Source organism: Leucopleurus acutus (assembly GCF_964270905.1).
Source record: "Leucopleurus acutus genome assembly, chromosome: 19".
Classification (NCBI taxonomy): Eukaryota; Metazoa; Chordata; class Mammalia; order Artiodactyla; family Delphinidae; genus Leucopleurus; species Leucopleurus acutus.
The window spans coordinates 23,374,630-23,395,406 of NC_139161.1; the positions used below are offsets into that span (position 1 = coordinate 23,374,630).

Consider the following 20,777-nt stretch of genomic DNA (forward strand, 5'->3'; position numbering starts at 1 on the left):
CTTTTCCCAGTGCCTGTAGTTTGGATCTCAGAAAGCACCTCTCGAATGACTAAAGTGTTTTCAGCAGGAATGACATAATCTAGGCTACTTTTCCTAAAGATAACTGGCTGTTGCAAAAGACAAGAAGGCAAGGGAAGAGAGTAGCAGTGGGGATGGAGAGAAGCAGATGGCTTCTAGCTACATGTTGAAGGTGGACCGGGCAGGACTCACTCATGGATTGGCTGTAGGTGTTGGGGAAAGAGCAGGACAAGAATGACTTCATTTGGGGACTGGAACAGCTGAGTGGGTGGAGATGCCATTCACAAGGCAAGGAGAGCCAGGGACGGGGTGGAAAACAGGTTTATCGAGAAAAAAACATAGTTCAGTTTTGAAGATATCAGTTTGAGCTGCTTGTGAAACTTCCTAGCAGAGCAACCAACGAAGCAGCTGGATTTCAGAAAGATAGGAGCTGAAGATGTACTAAAAAAAAAAATTATTTATTTACTTTATTTATTTTTGGCTGCGTTGGGTCTTCGTTGCCGCGCGCAGGCTTTCTCTAGTTGCGGCGAGCGGGGGCTACTCTTCATTGCGGTGCGCAGGCATCTCATTGTGGTGGCTTCCCTTGTTGCAGAGCACAGGCTCTAGGTGCGCGGGCTTCAGTAGTTATGGCGCGTGGGCTCAGTAGTTGTGGCTCACAGGCTCTAGAGCACAGGCTCAGTAGTTGCGGCGCACAGGCTTAGTTGCTCCACAACATGTGGGATCTTCCAGACCAGGGATCGAATCCTTGTCCCCTGAATTGGCAGGCATATTCTTTTTTTTTTTTTTTTTTTGTGGTACGTGGGCCTCTCACTGTTGTGGCTTCTCCTGTTGCAGAGCACAGGCTCCGGACGCACAGGCTCAAAGGCCATGGCTCACTGGCCTAGCCGCTCCGCGGCATGTGGGATCTTCCCGGACCGGGGCACGAACCTGTGTCCCCTGCATCGGCAGGCGGACTCTCAACCACTGCAGGCAGGTGTATTCTTAACCACTGCACCAGCAGGGAAGTCCCTGAAGATGTACATTTTTAAACCATCAGCATATGAATAGTATTTAAAGCTGCTGCCTCCTCTAGTGAGAAGGTGTAGATTAAGAAGGGAAGAGGATGCAGAACCAAACCCTGAAAAACTCTCTTTGGAGGTCAGATAGACAAGGAGTCGGCAAACGGAATTCAAAAGGAGCAGCCATGGGGCTTCCCTGGTGGCACAGTGGTTAAGAATCTGCCTGCCAATGCAGAGGGCACAGGTTCAATCCCTGGTCTGGGAAGATCCCACATGCCGTGGAGCAACTAAGCCTGTGCGGCACAACTACTGAGCCCATGTGCCGCAACTACTGAAGCCTGCATGCCTAGAGCCCATGCTCAGCAACAAGAGAAGCCACTGAAATGAGAAGCGCCTGCGTGCTGCAATGAAGAGTGGCTCCCCCTTGCCACAACTAGAGAAAGCCCGTGCGCAGCAACGAAGACCCAACGCAGCCATAAATAAATAAATTTTAATAAATAAATAAGAGAGAGAGAGAGAGAGAGAGAGAGTGAGATAGATAGAGAGAGAGAGAGAGAGAGAGAGGGAGAGAGAGGGAGAGAGAGGGAGAGGGAGAGATAGATATATATATGAGCAGCCGGGGTAGGAAAGGGTAGGAAGAAATCTTTAAGAATGGTATCCTGCAAGGCAAGAGTTAAGAATGCTTCAGAAATGGCCCTTGAACACACCAGGTCCTAGAACTTGATTCTTCTTTACTGGGGCTGGGGCAGCAACCGCAGAGCCAGACCCTAGGTTTCAGGGGCACCCGTGATCCTTCTCCTCTCGTGTTTATGCACTCTGCTCCCTACTGGCCATTCTGGGTATGTGCTGTTCTTTGCATTTCATCTTTCTATCTCATCCACCCTAGGTCACCCTGACAGCTTCTCTGGGGACACTGAACACCCTCGCTGACATCCCAGACAGTGTGGTACAGGGCAGAGGCCAGAAGCAGCTGAACATTTCGACCAGTAACCAGAAGCTTTTGAATTTCATACTCCAGCACGTGACATACACAAGCACAGAGTATCAGCGCTGCAGGGTGGATGTAGGTGAGAGGCTGTCCTTGGATGCTTAGGGACCTGTCCAAAATGCTTAGGGACCCAGAAAAACACCATCAGGCCCTCAAAGTCTTCCTCCTCCAGGAAGCCTGCCTCTCTAGCTCCTGTTTCTAACTCTAAACACCTAACTTCCCAATTACTGTACCCAGTGCTATCCCCCACGTTGCCATTGACCACATAGAGTGACTCAAAGGAAAGGACAGGCAAAATGCCTGCTCGACTCTCCATGAAGACAGATCATTCATGCTGTGTCCCTAGAAACCATCCAGTTCTGTTCCTCATTCTTGGTAGCAAGCAAACCTGAAGATGTTGGCTGCAGTAGATGGGGGGCAGTCTATGCATCAGTATTTTGTCCTGGGCACTAACAGGAAAGATGGATATGGGGAACTAGAAGCCCCCAGGTCAGTGGCTTTGTTTTCCTCCTCCCATCCCAGTCCCCATTCCCATCCCCAGAATTCCTGGGAGAACAACTCCTGCCACCGGCAGGGCAGCCCCAGTTTCTTTCTGGTTGAATTCAAGGCACCCATTCCCATTTTGAGCAGCTACACAGGATGCATTCCCAGGACACCAACAGAAAAAATGAAGTGTGGGACAGATTTCCCATGAGCACAAACTAGAGGCAAAGTTCTCTTCACCTTCAGATTTTCAAACGTTTCTTATCACAAAATGACCCTGTGAGGTATAAAATGGGGCAGGTAGTATTATCTTGCTTTTGTAGATGGAGAAGGAGGTGAAGTGATTTATCCAAGGAATTTCAGATAACAAGGCAAAGTCAAATTTAATCCATTCCTCTGATTCCAAGCCCACTTTACCCAACAGATTCTTACGGGGAGGAAACGTGAGTTTTGGAGGTGATCAGCAGGTTGCCCCAGGGATGCACAGCAGGTTATGAGCCACACTGCCATAGACTATGCGGTCCTCAGTCTCATTCCCCCAGTCCACTCCCGCATCCCGTCGGCTTCCCGGGCAGCGTGGGGAGTGACCCAGACACAGTGCACCCAACCTGACCTTATTTCTCTCTCCAGTGAGTCTGGAGTCCAAGTCCTTAGTGGCCAAGTTTCCAGTGACCATCCGCCTTCCTGTTATGCCCAAGTTATATGATCCTGGACCAGGTAAGGCCCTTGTCTCTGGGGCTTCATGGTGGGTCCTATAGAATATTGGTGAGATTCAGAAGGGATCCCATCTGAGATGGAGGAGAAGAATAATTATAAAGATAGAGTGGTACTAGAGCAGGAATATGTACATCAATGGAATCAAATTAGAAATCTAGAAATAGACATGTTGATAGTTTACCATGTGATAAAGGTAGCTTTTCAAATTAAAGGGAGAAAAGATGGATTATTTAAGAAATCATGCAGGATAACTGTGTAACTATGTGGAAAAGAACAAGTTGAATCTATCTCACAGCTCATACCAAGATAAATTCCAAATAGGCAAATATCTATTTTTTTTGAAGTACTAGAAAAAAACGTGGAGTTTAAAAATAACTTTGGAGGGACTTCCCTGGCAGTCCAGTGGTTAGGACTCTGTGTTTCCACTGCAGGGGCATGAGTTCAATCCCTGGTCCGGGAACTAAGATCCCGCATGCTGTGTGGCACAGCCAAGTAAATTAATTAATTAATAAAAACTTTGGCGTATAATGCTTTTCTAAATATGACACAAAACCCACGGGCCATAAGGAAAAGACTAAAAACATAAAATACATAACAATTTTTAATGTTTTTATGACAGAAACTTACCATATGCAAAGTCAAATGACAAAGGATGAATTGGGAAAAAATATTGTCAACACACATTAAAGTCAAAGGTCTAATTTTACTTAAGAGCACTTGTGAATCAATAAGAAAAGAACATGAATAAGAAAAGAACAATAAGAAAAGAATAAGCCAATTCACAAAAAGTTAAATTCAAGAATACTTTTAGCCATTAAAATACATGCTCAATTTCATGCTAAGAAAAGTGCAAATGAAAACTACATTCATATTGTGTTGGAAGAGTGGGGAAATATAAACTGCGAGCCGTATCTTAGTTCCCTGACCAGGGATGGAACCCGTGCCCCCTGCAGTGGAAGTGCAGATTCTTAACCACTGCACCGCCAGGGAAGTCCTATCAGCATTTTAAACGTATATGTGCTTTGGTCCAGCCACTTATCATGTGGCTTCTAGAAATTATCCTAAGATGCTTACATCTGTGTGAAATGACATTTGTTTGAAGGTATTTATTGCAGCATTGTTTGCAATGCCAAAAACCTTAAAAGTGGGAGGCACGGGTTAAATCAAGTGTGGTCCATCGGTATAATGAAATGCCACGCAGTGCCATTCAGAAGGATGGAGGAGGAAAACAGGAGCAGGAAGGTTTTTATTCTGATTCAAAATGCTTTCCAAGATGTACAGAAAAGAGTAAAGAGTAAGCTACCTTTTCTGTAAAAAGAAAGGGGGAAAGAAGACATAACTGCTTGATTACAGAAAAATAAACAAGAAATTAGTAATACTGGTAAACTCCTGGGAAGAAACCAAGTAGTTGGGAACAGGGATGGGAAGAAGTATTTTCATGGTATAACTTTCAATACATTTAGGATTTTGAACAGTTGACATTTTTTTACTGTATTACCTATATATTCAAAATGTAATCTATTCAAATAGATTCTTTTCAAAATATAAATTGTTATTTTAAAGTAATAGTATTAAATATCTGTGGAGAGGGATTTAAAGTATGGGCTTAACATCATAACTATCTCAAAAATAAAAGAAATAAGTACAAGGAGTTCACAAAAAAACCCTTTCTGGCTTCAGATTTGTTTAAAGATAAAGTGTTACCAATAAAATGGAAATCACCACAATCTTCTTCCCCTCCCTTCTTCCAGCAGTCATGATCTTTCTTTTCCCTGTTTTTGTACATTTTAATATGTAGATTTCTATTCTTACACATGTGTACACACACACACACACACACACACACACACACACAGCATATACAGTGTGGTACAATGCATTTTTGAACTTCTCATAAAAGTTACATTGTATGGCATGAAGTTCTAGTTTCTGACCTTTTGTCAGTCCATGGCTTGTCTTTTGATTTTGCTTCAGGGTCTTTTGTTATTAAAAGCTTTATCCTTTAATAGAATTGATTCGTTGTTTTCTATCTTTTGCTTTTTGTGCCTTATTCAAGAACTTCTTCCCGGGCTTCCCTGGTGGCGCAGTGGTTGAGAGTCCGCCTGCCGATGCAGGGGACACGGGTTCGTGCCCCGGTCCGGGAAGATCCCACGTGCCGCGGAGCGGCTGGGCCCGTGAGCCATGGCCGCTGAGCCTGCGCGTCCGGAGCCTGTGCTCCGCAACGGGAGAGGCCACAACAGTGAGAGGCCCGTGTACCACAAAAAAAAAAAAAAAAAGAAATTCTTCCCTACGTTGGAGCCATAAAGATACTCTCCTCTATTTTTTTCAAAAGTTGCACATGTTTGGTTCTTACATTTAGATACTTATGTGTGGCATGTGAAGAGGACCTAATTTTTTGTGTATGGAGAGCCTGTTGTCCCACCACCACAGACCTAGTGGTGCAGCCGCCTACTGCTCGTACAGCCAGCCGTTCACACACCCACTTTCATGCATGCAGGGGTCTGAACCTTTCTTAGGTCACATCGATCTATTTATCCTTGGGCTCATTCCATAATGTTTCCATACACTTTATAACAGGTTTTGTATCTAGTGGGGATAAATTCTATACTTCAGGATGACTGTATTTCATTTAGCAAACTTTTCTCAGCCCTTCTTGGTCTTTTACTTTTTCATTAGCGTTTTGGCATCAGCTCATCAAGATCCTCCAAAATCCCTTGAGATTTTGATGAGAATTTCATAGAATTTGTAGATTAATTAGAGATGAATTGACAGTTTTATGAAGTTGAATATTCCCAACCATGAATCTGGTATACCATTCCATGTTATAATCTCCATGTCATAGTCTCTTCATAGGTTCTTCAATAATTTATTTTCTAGTTTTATTTGTAAAGGAATTGCACACTTCATTGGATTTAGTCTTAGGTACTTTATATTTCTTATTGCTTTTATAAATTGGATCTTTTTCTTCTACATTTTAATTGGTTGCTGTTGGTATATAGGACATTAGTGATTTTTGAATGCTGAAGTTACACAAGCAGCATCATTCTTGCACTCATATTAGTGATCGTTTTTAACAGAATCTCTTGAACAAATAATAATTTTTGTCTCTTCTTTTCCAGTTCTTATCATTTGTTTAGTTTTCTTGTCTTACTGCATTTTGCTAAAATCTGCAGTACAGTGTTGAATGATAGCAGTGGTAGCAGGCACTTTTGCTTGTTCCTGAGTTTAAGAACATTCGAATGCTCTACCATTCATGTTTGCTGGGTAGGAGTGTGGTAGATGTGTCAGGGTAAGAAAGTTTCCTTCTTTCCTTCTATTTCTGATGTGGACCATTTTTTTAAAGTCTTTATTGAATTTGTTACAATATTGCTTCTGTTTTATGTTTTGGTTTTTTGGCTGTGAGGCATGTGGGGTCTTAGCTCCTCGACTAGGGATTGAACCTGCACCCCTTGCATTGGAAGGCAAAGTCTTAACCTCTGGACCACCAGGGAAGTCCCTTTCCTTCTATTACTGCTGCTAAGAATTTTTCTATTTCTACTTTCTATTTCCTTGCAGAGAGTTTTTATATGAATGAGTATTGAACTTTATCAGATAAATTGTCTGTACCCATTGAAATAATTTTTCTCCTTTAATTGGGTTTATGTAGTGACTTACATTATTGATTTCCTGCTGTTGAAATTGTTCCTGTATTTCTGGAATAAACCCATCTTGATTGCAATGTATTAGTTGATTAAATGCTGAATTAAATTTGATGAAATTTTATATAGGATTCTTGCACCTGTATTCAAAACTGAGACTATTTTTTCCTGTAATGTCCTTGCCCAGTTTTGTTGTCAATATTATATAAGTCTTGTAAGACAAGTTGGATAGCTTTCCTTTTTTCACTGTTTGCTGAAGTGAATTGTAATAAAATAAGAATAATACGTCTCTTGGAGTTTTATTACAACTTATCTGATCCTTATGTCTTTTTTTTTTTTTTTTTTTGGTCCAAGTTTTGGGGAAGGTGGTTAAGGACGGGAATGTGGATGGGAAGGAGTGAGAGAAAGGGAAGAAATTTAAAACTATCAGTTCTTTGTCTTTAATGGTTATTGATCTGTATGTACATTGAGTCAATTTTTTAAATGTTTCTGTAAAGTTGTCTTAAATTTGATGTAAATTGCCTACTTTTTTTTCTGTCATAGAGCTGTTCATAGCATTCTCTTATGTTTGTTAAAAAATTTTAAATATCTGAAGTCAGGTCTCCCTTTTGGTTCTTTACATTTATCTTCAGTAATTTTAAGTTGGTTTCATATCTAAATATTCTCGTTTCATTTATGCCTGTTTTTGTTCCATATTTTCTTTTTCATATAGGTGATTCTGTGATTTGTCACTTTAAAGAGTTTAAACATTCTCATTTTAAATCCTTTTCAGCTTCCTCTATGATTTTGTCTATCTAGAGTGGTAGATACACACTGTGCAGGGTCGATTTGCTGGTTGTAGTTTTCTTTGAGTGTCTTGGAATTTTTGCTGGTGGCTCATCTTGAGTAGGAGGCTTTTGCTTGTTTGTTTTGTTTTCTCCTCTCTCCTTCTTTCTCCCTCTTTTCTCTCTCTCTGTCTCCTGATTTGTTCCCATCTCACAGCTTTACAATTGCTTCTATTCCCAGTAGCCCAAGATTCCTACTCCATCATTTCATACCGGAGTGTTGGGTTCCTTGTTCCCTAGTGATACTGGCATCACTGAAGAGCCAGTTGCTGGGCCTGAGGGTGGCTTGGTACAGGGCTTGGCTGTGATGTGGTGTCATCTCCGCACCCAGAGTTGTGTACAGGGATGATGGATGTTTGGGGTTCCTTGCCCAGCAGGTAGTATGTGGTGAGAGATGGAGGGAGTGCAGCCTGGCTTCAGTGTGTGGCTTCTAGCAAAAAGCCTGGCTGTGGACCCACATACCTTATGAGACACTTTTATTCCATTAAAACACTCAGACTTGGCCTCCCAGCCTCCTCTGCTGTTCTGACCTCAGATTGCTGTAAGCCCAGCTCCAGCTCTGCTCACAGCTGTTGATATCTGTTCTTGGAAGAAATGTTGTCTATTTTTGAGCACAGCTATGTCTGCATTTTTCTTTATCATTGCTATGTGTTTGGAACAATATGGAATTTCAAAGCAAAATTCTATACCACCAACTTGGCTGGGAGTCCCCTACCTTGACCACCTCCTATGGTAATTCAGGCCCCTGATTCTCTCTTTACTATAACAAAAGAACCAAACTTATCATGTGGCCTGAGAAGAGAAAAGGTAGGAGAGGATTCATTTGCCATGCTCTTGAACATGACTTACTTGACACTTTCTGTTACTGAGCCCTTTCCAGATTCTTGGGCAGCAGCAATACCATAGAAATGAATATCACTTCTGCAAGACTCTTAGGCACGCAGAGCTTTTTATTAAAAGAGATAGTTTGTGCACAAGAGAGAAGGCAGGAGACAAGCCTCTCGGACAGCCTTATCCACCAGAAGGCAGACAGCAGAAGCAAGAACTACAATCCTGTAGCCTGTGGAATGAAAACCATATTCACAGAAAGATAGACAAAATGAAAAGGCAGAGGACTAAGTACCAGATGAAGGAACAAGATAAAACCCCAGAAAAACAACTAAATGAAGTGGAGATAGGCAACCTTCCAGAAAAAGAATTCAGAATAATGATAGTGAAGATGATCCAGGGCCTTGGAAAAAGAATGGCGGCAAAGATCGAGAAGATGCAAGAAATGTTTAACAAGCACGTAGAAGAATTAAAGAGCAAACAAACAGAGGTGAACAATACAATAAATGAAATGAAAACGACACTAGAAGGAATCAATAGCAGGATAGCAGAGGCAGAAGAACAGATACATGACCTGGAAGACAGAATGGTGGAATTCACTGCTGCAGAACAGAATAAAGAAAAAAGAATGAAAAGAAATGAAGACAGCCTAAGAGACCTCTGGGACAACACTAAAGCCAACAACATTTGCATTATAGGGGACCCAGAGGAGAAAAGAGAGAGAAAGGACCCGAGAAAATATTTGAAGAGATTATAGTCGAAAACTTCCCTAACATGGGAAAGGAAATAGCCACCCAAGTCCAGGAAGTGCAGAGAGTCCCATACAGGATAAACCCTGGGAGAAACATGCTGAGACACATAGTAATCAAACTGACAAAAATTAAAGACAAAGAAAAATTATTGAAAGCAGCAAGGGAAAAATGGCAAATAACATATAAGGGAACTCCCATAAGGTTAACATCTGATTCTCAGCAGAAACTCTATAAGCCAGAAGGGAGTGGCATGATACATTTAAAGTGATGAAAGGGAAGAACCTACAGCCAAGATTACTCTACCCAGCAAGGATCTCATTCAGATTCGACAGACATGCAAAAGCTAAGAGAATTCAGCACCACCAAACCAGCTCTACAACAAATGCTAAAGGAACTTCTCTAAGTGGGAAACACAAGAGAAGAAAAGGACCTACAAAAACAAGCCCATAGCAATTAAGAAAATGGTCAAAGGAACATACATATCAATAATTACCTTAAACATGAGTGGCTTAAATGCTCCAAGCAAAAGATGCAGGCTCACTGAATGGATATAAAAACAAGACCCATATATATGCTGCCTACAAGAAACCCACTTCAGACCTAGGGACACATACAGACTGAAAGTGAGGAGATGAAAAAAGATACTCCATGCAAATGGAAATCAAAAGAAAGCTGGAGTAGCAATACTCCTATCAGATAAAATAGACTTTAAAATAAAGAATGTGACAAGAGACAAGGAAGGACACTACATAATGATCAAGGGATCAATCCAAGAAGAAGATGTAACAATTATAAATATATATACACCCAACATAGGCGCACCTCAATACATAAGGCAACTGCTAACAGCTATAAAAGAGGAAATCGACAGTTACACAATAATAGTGGGGGACTTTAACACCTCACTTAAACCAATGGACAGATCATCCAAACAGAAAATTAATAAGGAAACACAAGTTTTAAATGACACAACAGACCAGATAGATTTAATTGATATTTATAAAACATTCCATCCAGAAACAGCAGATTACACTTTCTTCTAAAGTGCACATGGAACATTCTCCAGGATAGATCACATCTTGGGTCACAAATCAAGCCACAGTAAATTTAAGAAAACTGAAATCATATCAAGCATCTTTTCTGACCACAACGCTATGAGATTAGAAATCAATTACAGGGAAAAAACGTAAAAAAAAAAACCACACATGGAGGCTAAACAATATGTTACTAAATAACCAAGAGACCACTGAAGAAATCAAAGAGGAAATCAAAAAATACCTAGAGACAAATGACAACAAAAACATGATGATCCAAAACCTATGGGATGCAGCAAAAGCAGTTCTAAGAGGGAAGTTTACAGCAATACAAGCCTACCTCAGGAAACAAGAAAAATCTCAAATAAACAATCTAACCTTACACCTAAAGCAACTAGAGAAAGAAGAACAAACAAAACGCAAGTTATTAGAAGGAAAGAAATTATAAAGATCAGAGCAGAAATAAATGAAATACAAACAAAGAAGACAATAGCAAAGATCAATAAAACTAAAACCTGGTTCTTTGAGAAGATAAACCAAATTGATAAACCATTAACCAGACTCATCAAGAAAAAGAGGGAGAGGACTCAAATCAATAAAATTAGAAATGAAAAAGGAGAAGTTACAACAGACACTGCAGAAATACAAAGCATCCTCAGAGACTACAACAAGCAACTGTATGCCAATAAAATGGACAACCTGGAAGAAATGGACAAATTCTTAGAAAGGTGTAACCTTCCAAGACTGAACCAGGAAGAAATGGAAAATATAAATAGACCAATCACAAGTAATGAAATTGAAACTGTGATTAAAAATCTTCCAACAAACAAAAGACCAGGACCAGATGGCTTCACAGGTGAATTCTATCAAACATTTAGAGAAGAGCTATTACCCATCCTTCTCAAGCTCTTCCAAAAAATTGCAGAGGAATGAACACTCCCAAACTCATTCTATGAGGCCACCATCACCCTGATACCAAAACCAGACAAAGATACTATAAAAAAAGAAAATTACAGACCAATATCACTGATGAATATAGATGCAAAAATGCTCAACAAAATACTAGCAAACAGAATCCAACCGCACATTAAAAGGATCATACACCATGATCAAGTGGGATTTATCCCAGGGATGCAAGGATTCTTCAATATATGCAAATCAATCAACGTGATACACCATATTAACAAATTGAAGAAAAAAACTATATGATCATCTCAATAGATGCAGAAAAAGCTTTTGACAAAATTCAACACCCAGTTGTGATAAAAACTCTCCAGAAAGTGGGCATAGAGGGAACCTACCTCTACATAATAAAAGCCATATATGACAAACCCACAGCAAACATCATTCTCAATGGTGAAAAACTGAAAGCATTTCCTCTAAGATCAGGAACAAGACAAGAATGTCCACTCTCACCGCTATTATTCAACATAATTTTTGAAGTCCTAGCCATGGCAGTCAGAGAAGAAAAAGAAATAAAAGGAATTCAAGTTGGAAAAGAAGAAGTAAAACTGTCACTGTTTGCAGACGACATGATATTATACATAGAGAATCCTAAAGATGCCACCAGAAAACTACTAGAGCTAATCAATGAATTTGGTAAAGTTGCAGGATACAAAATTAATGCACAGAAATCTCTGGCATTCCTATACACTAATGATGAAAAATCTGAAAGAGAAATTAAGGAAACACTCCCATTTACCACTGCAACAAAAAGAATAAAATACCTAGGAATAAACCTACCTATGGAGACAAAAGACCTGTATGCAGAAAACTATAAGATACTGATGAGAGAAATTAAAGATGATACAAACAGATGGAAAGATATACCGTGTTCTTGGATTGGAAGAATCAGTATTGTGAAAATGACTATACTACCCAAAGCAATCAACAGATTCAGTGCAATCCCTATCAAATTACCAATGGCATTTTTTACAGAACTAGAACAAAAAATTGTAAAATTTGTATGGAGACATAAAAGGCCCCGAATAGCCAAAGTGGTCTTGAGGGAAAAAAATGGAGCTAGAGGAATCAGACTCCCTGACTTCAGACTATACTACAAAGCTACAGTAATCAAGATAATATGGTACTGGCACAAAAACAGAAATATAGTTCAATGGAACAGGATAGAAAGCCCAGAGATAAACCCACGCACCTATGGTCAACTAATCTATGACAAAGGAGGCAAGGATATACAATGGAAAAGACAGTCTCTTCAATAAGTGGTGCTGGGAAACATGGACAGCTACATGTAAAAGAATGAAATTAGAATACTCCCTAACACCATACACAGAAATAAACTCAAAATGCATTAGAGACCTAAATGTAATACCGGGCACTATGAAACTCTTAGAGGCAAACATAGGAAGAACACTCTTTGACATAAATCACAGCAAGATCTTTTTTGACTCACCTCCTAGAGTAATGGAAATAAAAACAAAAATAAACAAATGGGACCTAATGAAACTTAAAAGCTTTTGCACAGCAAAGGAAACCATAAACTAGAGGAAAAGACAACCCTCAGAATGGGAGAAAATATTTGCAAAACGAATCAACAGACAAAGGATTAATCTCCAAAATATATAAATAGCTCATGCAGCTCAATATTAAAAAAACAAACAACCCAATCCAAAAATGGGCAGAAGACCTGAATAGACATTTCTCCAAAGAAGACATACAGATGGCCAAGAGGCACATGAAAAGCTGCTCAACATCACTAATTATTAGAGAAATGCAAATCAAAACTACAATGAGGTGTCACCTCACACCAGTTAGAATGGGCATCATCAAAAAATCTACAAACAACAAATGCTGGAGGGGGTGTGGAGAAAAGGGAACCCTCTTGCACTGTTGGTGGGAATGTAAATCGATACAGCCACTATGGAGAAGAGTATGGAGGTTCCTTAAAAAACTACAAATAGAACTACCATACAACCCAGCAATCCCACTACTGGGCATATACCCTGAGAAAACCATAATTCAGAAAGAGCAGCTCTATTTACAATAGCCAGGACATGGAAGCAACCTAAGTGTCCATCGACAGATGAATGGATAAAGAAGATGTGGTACATATATACAATGCAATATTACTCAGCCATAAAAAGGAACGAAATTGGGTCATTTGTAGAGATGTGGATGGATCTAGAGACTGTCATACAGAGTGAAGTAAGTCAGAAAGAGAAAAACAAATATCGTATATTAATGCATATATGTGGAACCTAGAAGAATGGTACAGATGAATCGGTTTGCAGGGCAGAAATAGAGACAGATGTAGAGCACGAATGTATGGACACCAAGTGGCGGGGGGGTGGTGGTGGTGGGATGAATTGGGAGATTGGGATTGACATGTATACACTAATACGTATAAAATGGATAACTAATAAGAACCTTCTGTATAAAAAATAAAATAAAATTCAAAAATTTTTTAAAAGAGAGAGAGAGAGAGAGAAGGCGGGAAAAGAGTGACAACTCCTCGAGTAGAAGGGGAGAGTTGCTTTTATAACAAAAGGGAGGTTTGTCTCATGATCACGGATAATTTCCAGAAATCATCCAACTTCTTTGATCAGCAGCGGGTGGCTCCATGGTGGCTGTCAGGAATAGGGAGCCCTTCCGTGAGGGGGAAGAAATGCATGAGAATATTCTGTAAGAAAGCCCAGGAACAGATTAGGCGAAAATTTACAGTTGAGCTTCTTGTCTTGTGGCAACTAGGTATACTCTTAGTGGCACAGAGATAAAGTTAATCTTTTATTCCTGTGAGTCTGGTTTTTTTCCTCTGGGACTCGGGCCCCCAGGGCCTTTGTTCTTTAGTTTGCAAGGCGTGTTTACCCAAGACCGGTCTTTTTCCAAAATGGCTGTACTCTTGTCTCCCTGTCTCATTTCCACTCACTCCCACAGACCCAGGAGAAGCTGGGTAATGCTGCAGCATGTCCTGAAAAGGGTTTATAGAATGATTTCTGATTTCTGTCATTCTGAAAAGTGGCTCTGCAGTCGGGTTCTCTTGCATTCACCCACCAACAATAGGTGAGGGTGTAGCTTTCAGCATGCGTTAACTTCAGCTGACCCCACCGCACCAGACGACCCATGCGCCCCCAGAATGATGCAAGTCAGGACAGTGAGGCTTCCTGAAGACAGAGCTCTGACATCTACCCTTTCTTGCTCAGAGAGGAAGCTCAGAGACCTGGTGACCATTGCCACCAAAACTTTCCTCCGTCCCCACAAGCTCATGACCATGGTCCGGAGCATTCGTGAGTATTACCCAGATTTGACCGTGATCGTGGCTGATGACAGCAAGGAGCCCCTGAAAATTAATGACAGCCACGTGGAGTATTACACCATGCCTTATGGGAAGGTATGTCCGTCCCAGATGGGGAGACACCCGGATCCCGGGACAAGAGGGCCCACAGTCAGGTTCTGCCCTGAATGGGGCTGCTTCAGTGGCCCTCCCAAGGCAGCAGGGGCCTGGCATGGGAGGGGAGTCCCCTTGCTGATTCCAAATTCACAGAGAAATCAGGCCACTCTCCCTTTTCTGCATGAACAGGGTAGTTAATCTGCCTCTCCTCACACTTGGTGTGGAAACTGATTGAGGGCCTTCTTAGTGACTTGAGGTGTCCGACAGTCTAAGGTTTCCTGACATGCAGGTCCAACAGCAGAGAAACCTCTCATCCCTATAATTCCCCCCTCGCTGGAGCGTCTCTCTCCCCCATGCACCATCTTTCAAGCACACACAGGAGGAAGTGGATAGTGGATATTATACGTACCAGAGTGTCCCCCCCTCCAACAGCTTCCAGGCTGCATGAGGGGAAAGGGCGGGAGACCAAAGTCTTTGATCCAGAGAGCGCGTCCCTCTCCCAGTGTCTCTGAGACAGGGACTCCCTTTAACCCAGAGGTTCTCAGCCACTGTTTGTGGCGCAGCCTGCTTGTTGGGAACTGAGAAAGCTCCCAGGTGACGCTGATATGTAGCAGGGCAGGCAGCCACCATCTAACCTCACTCTACTCATAGGGTTGGTTTGCTGGTAGGAACCTGGCCATATCTCAGGTCACCACCAAATACGTTCTCTGGGTGGACGATGACTTTCTCTTCAACGACAAGACCAAGATTGAGGTGCTGGTGGATGTCCTCGAGAAGACAGAACTGGACGTGGTAAGGGAGAGTTGCTGGTTCTACCCCATTGCAATCTGACAAGTGAGAGGGGAAGGGGAGGAGAAAGGAAGAGAGGGAAGTATGCGAAAGAAGAGGAGGGAAAGAGAGAAGGGAGGGCGGAAGGGGCGGGGGAGGGCCCGGTGCAGGAGGTGATGCAGCACAGCTCTGGGGTTGAGACCATCACGCGGGAATCAGACACACGAGTTCCACTTCTGCCTCTGTTCTTACTTTTCTTTGAGCAAATTACACCAACACCCATGCCCAAAACTCACCGTTGTTCTGTTTTTAAAATGGTGTGTTTATTACTTCTACCTTCCTCCTCTCTGGAGTGGCCAGAGAAAGCGAGCGGGGCTCTGGCGCCGTCACACACCGTTACAAAAATGAAAATGGCACAAGGCTATAAAAGACTGTGTGGCCTTAAGGACATTAAAAAAATAACAAAAACATCAAAAGTCAAGTCACATATAGAAAAGAGAAGAAAAAGGTGACAGTAATTAATAATGCTGCATTGTATTCTTGAAATTTGCAGAGATTACTAGGTAGAGGTGATGGATTTGTGAATTAGCTTGTGTGGTGATCTTTTCACAACGTATACATACATCAAAACACCAAGCTGTACACCTTAAATATATACAATTTTAATATGTCAAAGATATCTCAATATAGCTGTTAAAAAGAAAGAAAATGTATAAGAAGTAGCACAGTGACCACAGTTACTTCATACTCCAGGTGGACAGTCCCCAAAGCATCTGACTTGACTAGGATGTCTCTAGAGACCCAATCACAATAGCATAAATGACATAGAAGGTGCAGTTCCCACCCGTGTAAGAATGCAAGCTGGCACTCGACTCTCCTTCCAGGGTCATCCTGGACCAGCTTCCTTCCCCGTTGTTTGTCCATCTTCGTGGTCCTCAGCTGTATGGTCGGAAGAAATGGGGAGAGGGGAAGTGAAGGACAAGTTCTCTTTTAAGATTGAGATCTTTATAAAAGTTGCAGACATCTGTTCTGAATCACATCCTTTCAGCCAGGACTTAGACATATGGTCAGACCTTGCAAGGGAAGTGGGAAAATTTCATCTTTATTGGGTTAATTGGCTAGACTTTAATTTAGTCCAGTTAAAACTCAAGAGGGTTCATTTACTAAGTGGGGAGGGAAAGTACAGGTGATGGCAGACAGTCAGACTGCTGTGCTACCCTGGGTGATTATGATGCTTCAGGAATAGATATAATTGCTTGTTCTGTTTTGCTCGGGCTCCAACAGCTAGATGCATGCATCTCCCACAAGTGCAGGGATGGGCAGCACAGAGAGGTGAGCCGGGAGCAGAGAACGGAACGAAGGCAGCTTGAGACAAACTACTGGCTGCAGGAAGTCCACACAGGGACCCCTGCACGAGCAGGCTGCCTCTTGCACCTAAACACCACTCCTTGTACTGGAAGGGAGTGAGTCACCTTCTGGAAAGAGTGAGCCTGCTGGAGGGTAAACGGAGCAGAGTTGTCTGCCCTTTGGACTTGGTGTAAGTGTAGTATGAAGGGTAGGTAAAGGGTGTGATTCTTGTTATAACTGAGGTTCAGTCCAGGAAGGCTTCTTGACAGCGGCTACATGGATATCGAGTCTATTCTCTAATGTGGATTTCTCTGCCCACCGGCTAGGTAGGCGGCAGTGTGCTTGGAAACGTGTTCCAGTTTAAGCTGTTCCTGGAGCACAGTGAGAATGGGGACTGTCTCCACCGGCGGTCAGGATCTTTCCGGCCCCTGGACGGCTTCCCCAGCTGCGTGGTGACGAGTGGCGTTGTCAACTTCTTCCTGGCCCACACAGAGCGGCTCCAAAGAGTGGGCTTCGACCCCCGCCTGCAGCGAGTGGCTCATTCAGGTGGGGAGGCTGGAAGAGTGAGGAAGAGAGCTGTGCTGTGGACAGATCTCAGAAGCCTGTTTTTTCCCAAGGAGGGAGGGCCGTGTGCCACTGCTCAGGGGAGCTTGTCCTTTCTCCCCAAAATGGGGAGCTCACCCTTTCTCCCTAAAATGGAGAGCTCGTGGTCTCTCTCTTTTTTTTTAGAATATTTATTTATTTACTTGGCTGCACTGGGTCTTCGTTGCGGCACACCGGATCTTCATTGCCATGTGCAGGATCTTTGTTGCAGCATGCAGGGTCTTTAGTTGCGGCATGCGAACCCTTAGTTGCGGCATGTGAGATCTAGTTTCCCTGGCCAGGGATCGAACCCAGGCCCCCTGCATTGGGAACTCAGAGTCCTAGCCACTGGACCACCAGGGAAGTCCCTCGTGGTCTCTCTTGCCTCCCACCACCCTCTCTGCCTTCTTGTCTCCCCCAGGCTGTTCTGCTTCTCCACGACGCCCTTCCCCTTCCTTTGCCTCCAGCTCTGGCCCCTCCCTCTTTTCCCACCTGGCTGCTGCTGCTTCTTTTCCAGACATCCTCTCCTATGAAACTGCAGCTGGTGACCTTCCCCTCTCATTCCTCTCCGTCCTGCAGTCCACAGTTCCGTCCAGTTGGAAGCCAATCTGTGTCTCTCTACCCATATCATTGTCCTTCCAACTCAGTAGCCTGGGCAGGTGGCTTCACAGGGGCGGAAGCTCCCCAGGGGTATAAACTGTGTCCCCTCCCCCCGACTCCCCTCCCAGACCTGCAGCATGGCCCTGGGTCTCTGGCGGAAGCTCACATTTCCTTCTCGCACTTTCCCTCTCTTGGCAGAGTTCTTTATCGATGGGCTCGGAAGCCTGCTTGTGGGGTCCTGCTCAAATGTGGTTGTAGGTCACCAGCCCCGTTCTCCAGTGGCGGACCCAGAGCTGGCAGCCCTGGAGAAGAGCTACAACGTATACCGGACCAACACCAAAGCTCAGATCCAGTTCAAGTTGGCTCTCCACTACTTCAAGAACCACCTCCAATGTGCCACGTAAAGGTTGTCCGGGCACTGGAAAAGCGCTATGCTGACTGGTTGCAGGTATCTAAAACAGAGGAACTGGTGGATGGGCTATCAAAATTTGAACTCTAGATAAGATGGACAGGGCAGATGGGTCTGGCTCAGGTACTGGAAATATCAATCAAAAGCTGAGGGTCATTAGAAATGGACCAATCACTGATCAGGGCAACGGAGACTGTATTCATTATTGTTTGTATGATGTCTTACCATTTATGAAACATTTGTACATATAGTGTCTCACATTATCTCATTTCATCTCACACGAAAGAGTATATGATGGGTTGGTATCCTCAGTCAAAAAGATGGCTGTTGGGTCCTTGAGGGTTATTTGGTGGAAATTATATCACAGATCATCTCCAGCATCATTGCCATCCACAGATTTTTTTTGGTCCTACCTTGTGGACTCAAATAATGTGAATAACCCAGGATCCTTGCCTGGAGAAGGTGGAAGCCTGGTTCAGTTCAGTCCACTAGTGGAATCGGATCAGATGATGAGAGGCGGACCAGGCAGGCGAGGAGGGAGTCAGCTCACCTGGAGCCCGGCACACGGATGGGACGCAGGCAGTTGGAGGGACGAGATCACTGGGGTAGTCCAGTCACTGCTGGAATAAAGGTTTCCCTGGCATCAGACTCCCTATCATAAAGACAGATTCCATACTTCCTGGGATTGAACTTGGACCCTGTGCTGAGGAGCCATGATAAACAGCATAAGTGCAGTGGCCAAGCCACTCAATTCCAGGGCCTTGAGATCAGTTGCTGACCGCTCGAGACCCGTGTCATCTGCAGAGTGGAGCCGTCATGATGAGGCAGGCTCTCTCGGTTACCTTGGGAGTCAGGAGATTCTCCCAGTGCTGCACTGGCTCTGCCTTTTGGTTTCTACTCTTTCCTACTGAAGACGGCCGAGGGTAGTTCAGGATCTCTGAAAATGTGTCTGTGAGATATTAATAAAACTTCATGAAAAATGTTTTGGTGGTCAAATAATTTTGAAAAATACTGCACGCTCTGTCTCCCTCTTGGACAGTCACAATTCACATTAGTATATTCAAGGTTCTGAGAAGTCCTGCTGTAAAGAAATTGGCTTAACTTCAATTTAGCGTTTCTCAGATACAAATACAGACTGGCAATCATTGTTTATTCTCCCAAACAGGAATAAAGTACATACCTCATTCCATTATGTATGTCATAAACATAGTTATAAAGTTTTTATAACTTTAGCACGCATGATCATTTAGTGCAATAGTATGTATTTTATGTACAACACCATAGCTATATAGGGGGACAATGTTGGATTGCTCCATTCAGTACTGTCCTTAGACCCAGGCAAGATGAGCCCCTACCTGGATCCTGTGCTTTAGAGAACGCTGCATATCACAGACACATGTATTTACTTCAAAAACAAACAAACAGGGCTTCCCTGGTGGTGCAGTGGTTGAGAGTCCGCCTGCCGATGCAAGGGACGTGGGTTGGTGCCCCGGTCCGGGAAGATCCCACATGCCACAGAGTGGCTGGGCCCGTGAGCCATGGCCACTGAGCCTGCACGTCTGGAGCCTGTGCTCCACAACGGGAGAGGCCACAACAGTGAGAGGTCCGCGTACCACAAAAAAAAAAAAACAAGAAACAAACAGGGCTGGGATGGGGAGAGTGGGAGGGAGGGAGATGCAAGAGGGAAGAGATATGGGGACACATGTATATATATAACTGATTCACTTTGTTATAAAGCAGAAACTAACACACCATTGTAAAGCAATTATACTCTAATAAAGATGTTAAAAACAAACAAACAGGAACTTCCTTGTTGGCACAGTGGTTAAGACTCCACACTCCCAATGCAGGGGGCCCAGGTTCGGTTCCTGGTCAGGGAACTAGATCCCACATGCATGCTGCAACTAAGAGTTCACATGACACAACTAAGGAGCCAGTGAGCCGCAACTCAGGAGCCCGCCTGCCTCAACTAAGACCCAGCACAACCAAATAAATAAAACAAACTCACAGAAGAGATCAGATTTGTGGTTACCAGAGGCAGGGGGTGGGGGAAGGCAAAGTTGGATGAAGGTGGTCAGAAGGTACAGACGTCCAGTTATAAGATAAGTACTAGGGACATAATGTACAACATGATAAATATAACGAACACTGCCGTGTGTAATATATGAAAGTGGTTAAAAGAGTAAATCCTAAGAGTTCTCATCGCAGAAAAAAATATTATTTTTCTATTTCTTTAATTTTGTACCTATGTGAGATGATAGATTTTCACTAAACTTATGGTGATAATCATTTCATGATGTATGCTAAGTCAAATCATTATGCTCTACTTAAACTATACAGTGCTGTCGGTCAATTATATCTCAATAAAACTGGAGGAAAAGAACAAACACATGTATTTACTGATGAACATTTGGGCATCTCTGTCACTCAGGATCTAGTGCTT

The 20,777-nt window shown here is 42.9% G+C and overlaps 1 protein-coding gene across 1 annotated transcript in view; it reads left to right on the forward strand.

The window, feature by feature from the left end:
* Positions 1-18,329, forward strand: part of B4GALNT2 (beta-1,4-N-acetyl-galactosaminyltransferase 2 (SID blood group)) — a gene marked incomplete at both ends in the record, with an annotated part of 54,096 nt that extends 35,767 nt beyond the window's left edge. Inside the window, 6 exon segments of the mRNA XM_082861585.1 lie at positions 1,903-2,083; positions 3,118-3,204; positions 14,441-14,628; positions 15,280-15,420; positions 17,070-17,289; positions 18,124-18,329. Coding sequence (XP_082717711.1) covers positions 1,903-2,083; positions 3,118-3,204; positions 14,441-14,628; positions 15,280-15,420; positions 17,070-17,289; positions 18,124-18,329 — 1,023 coding nt within the window.
* Between the last annotated feature and the right edge of the window lie 2,448 nt (positions 18,330-20,777).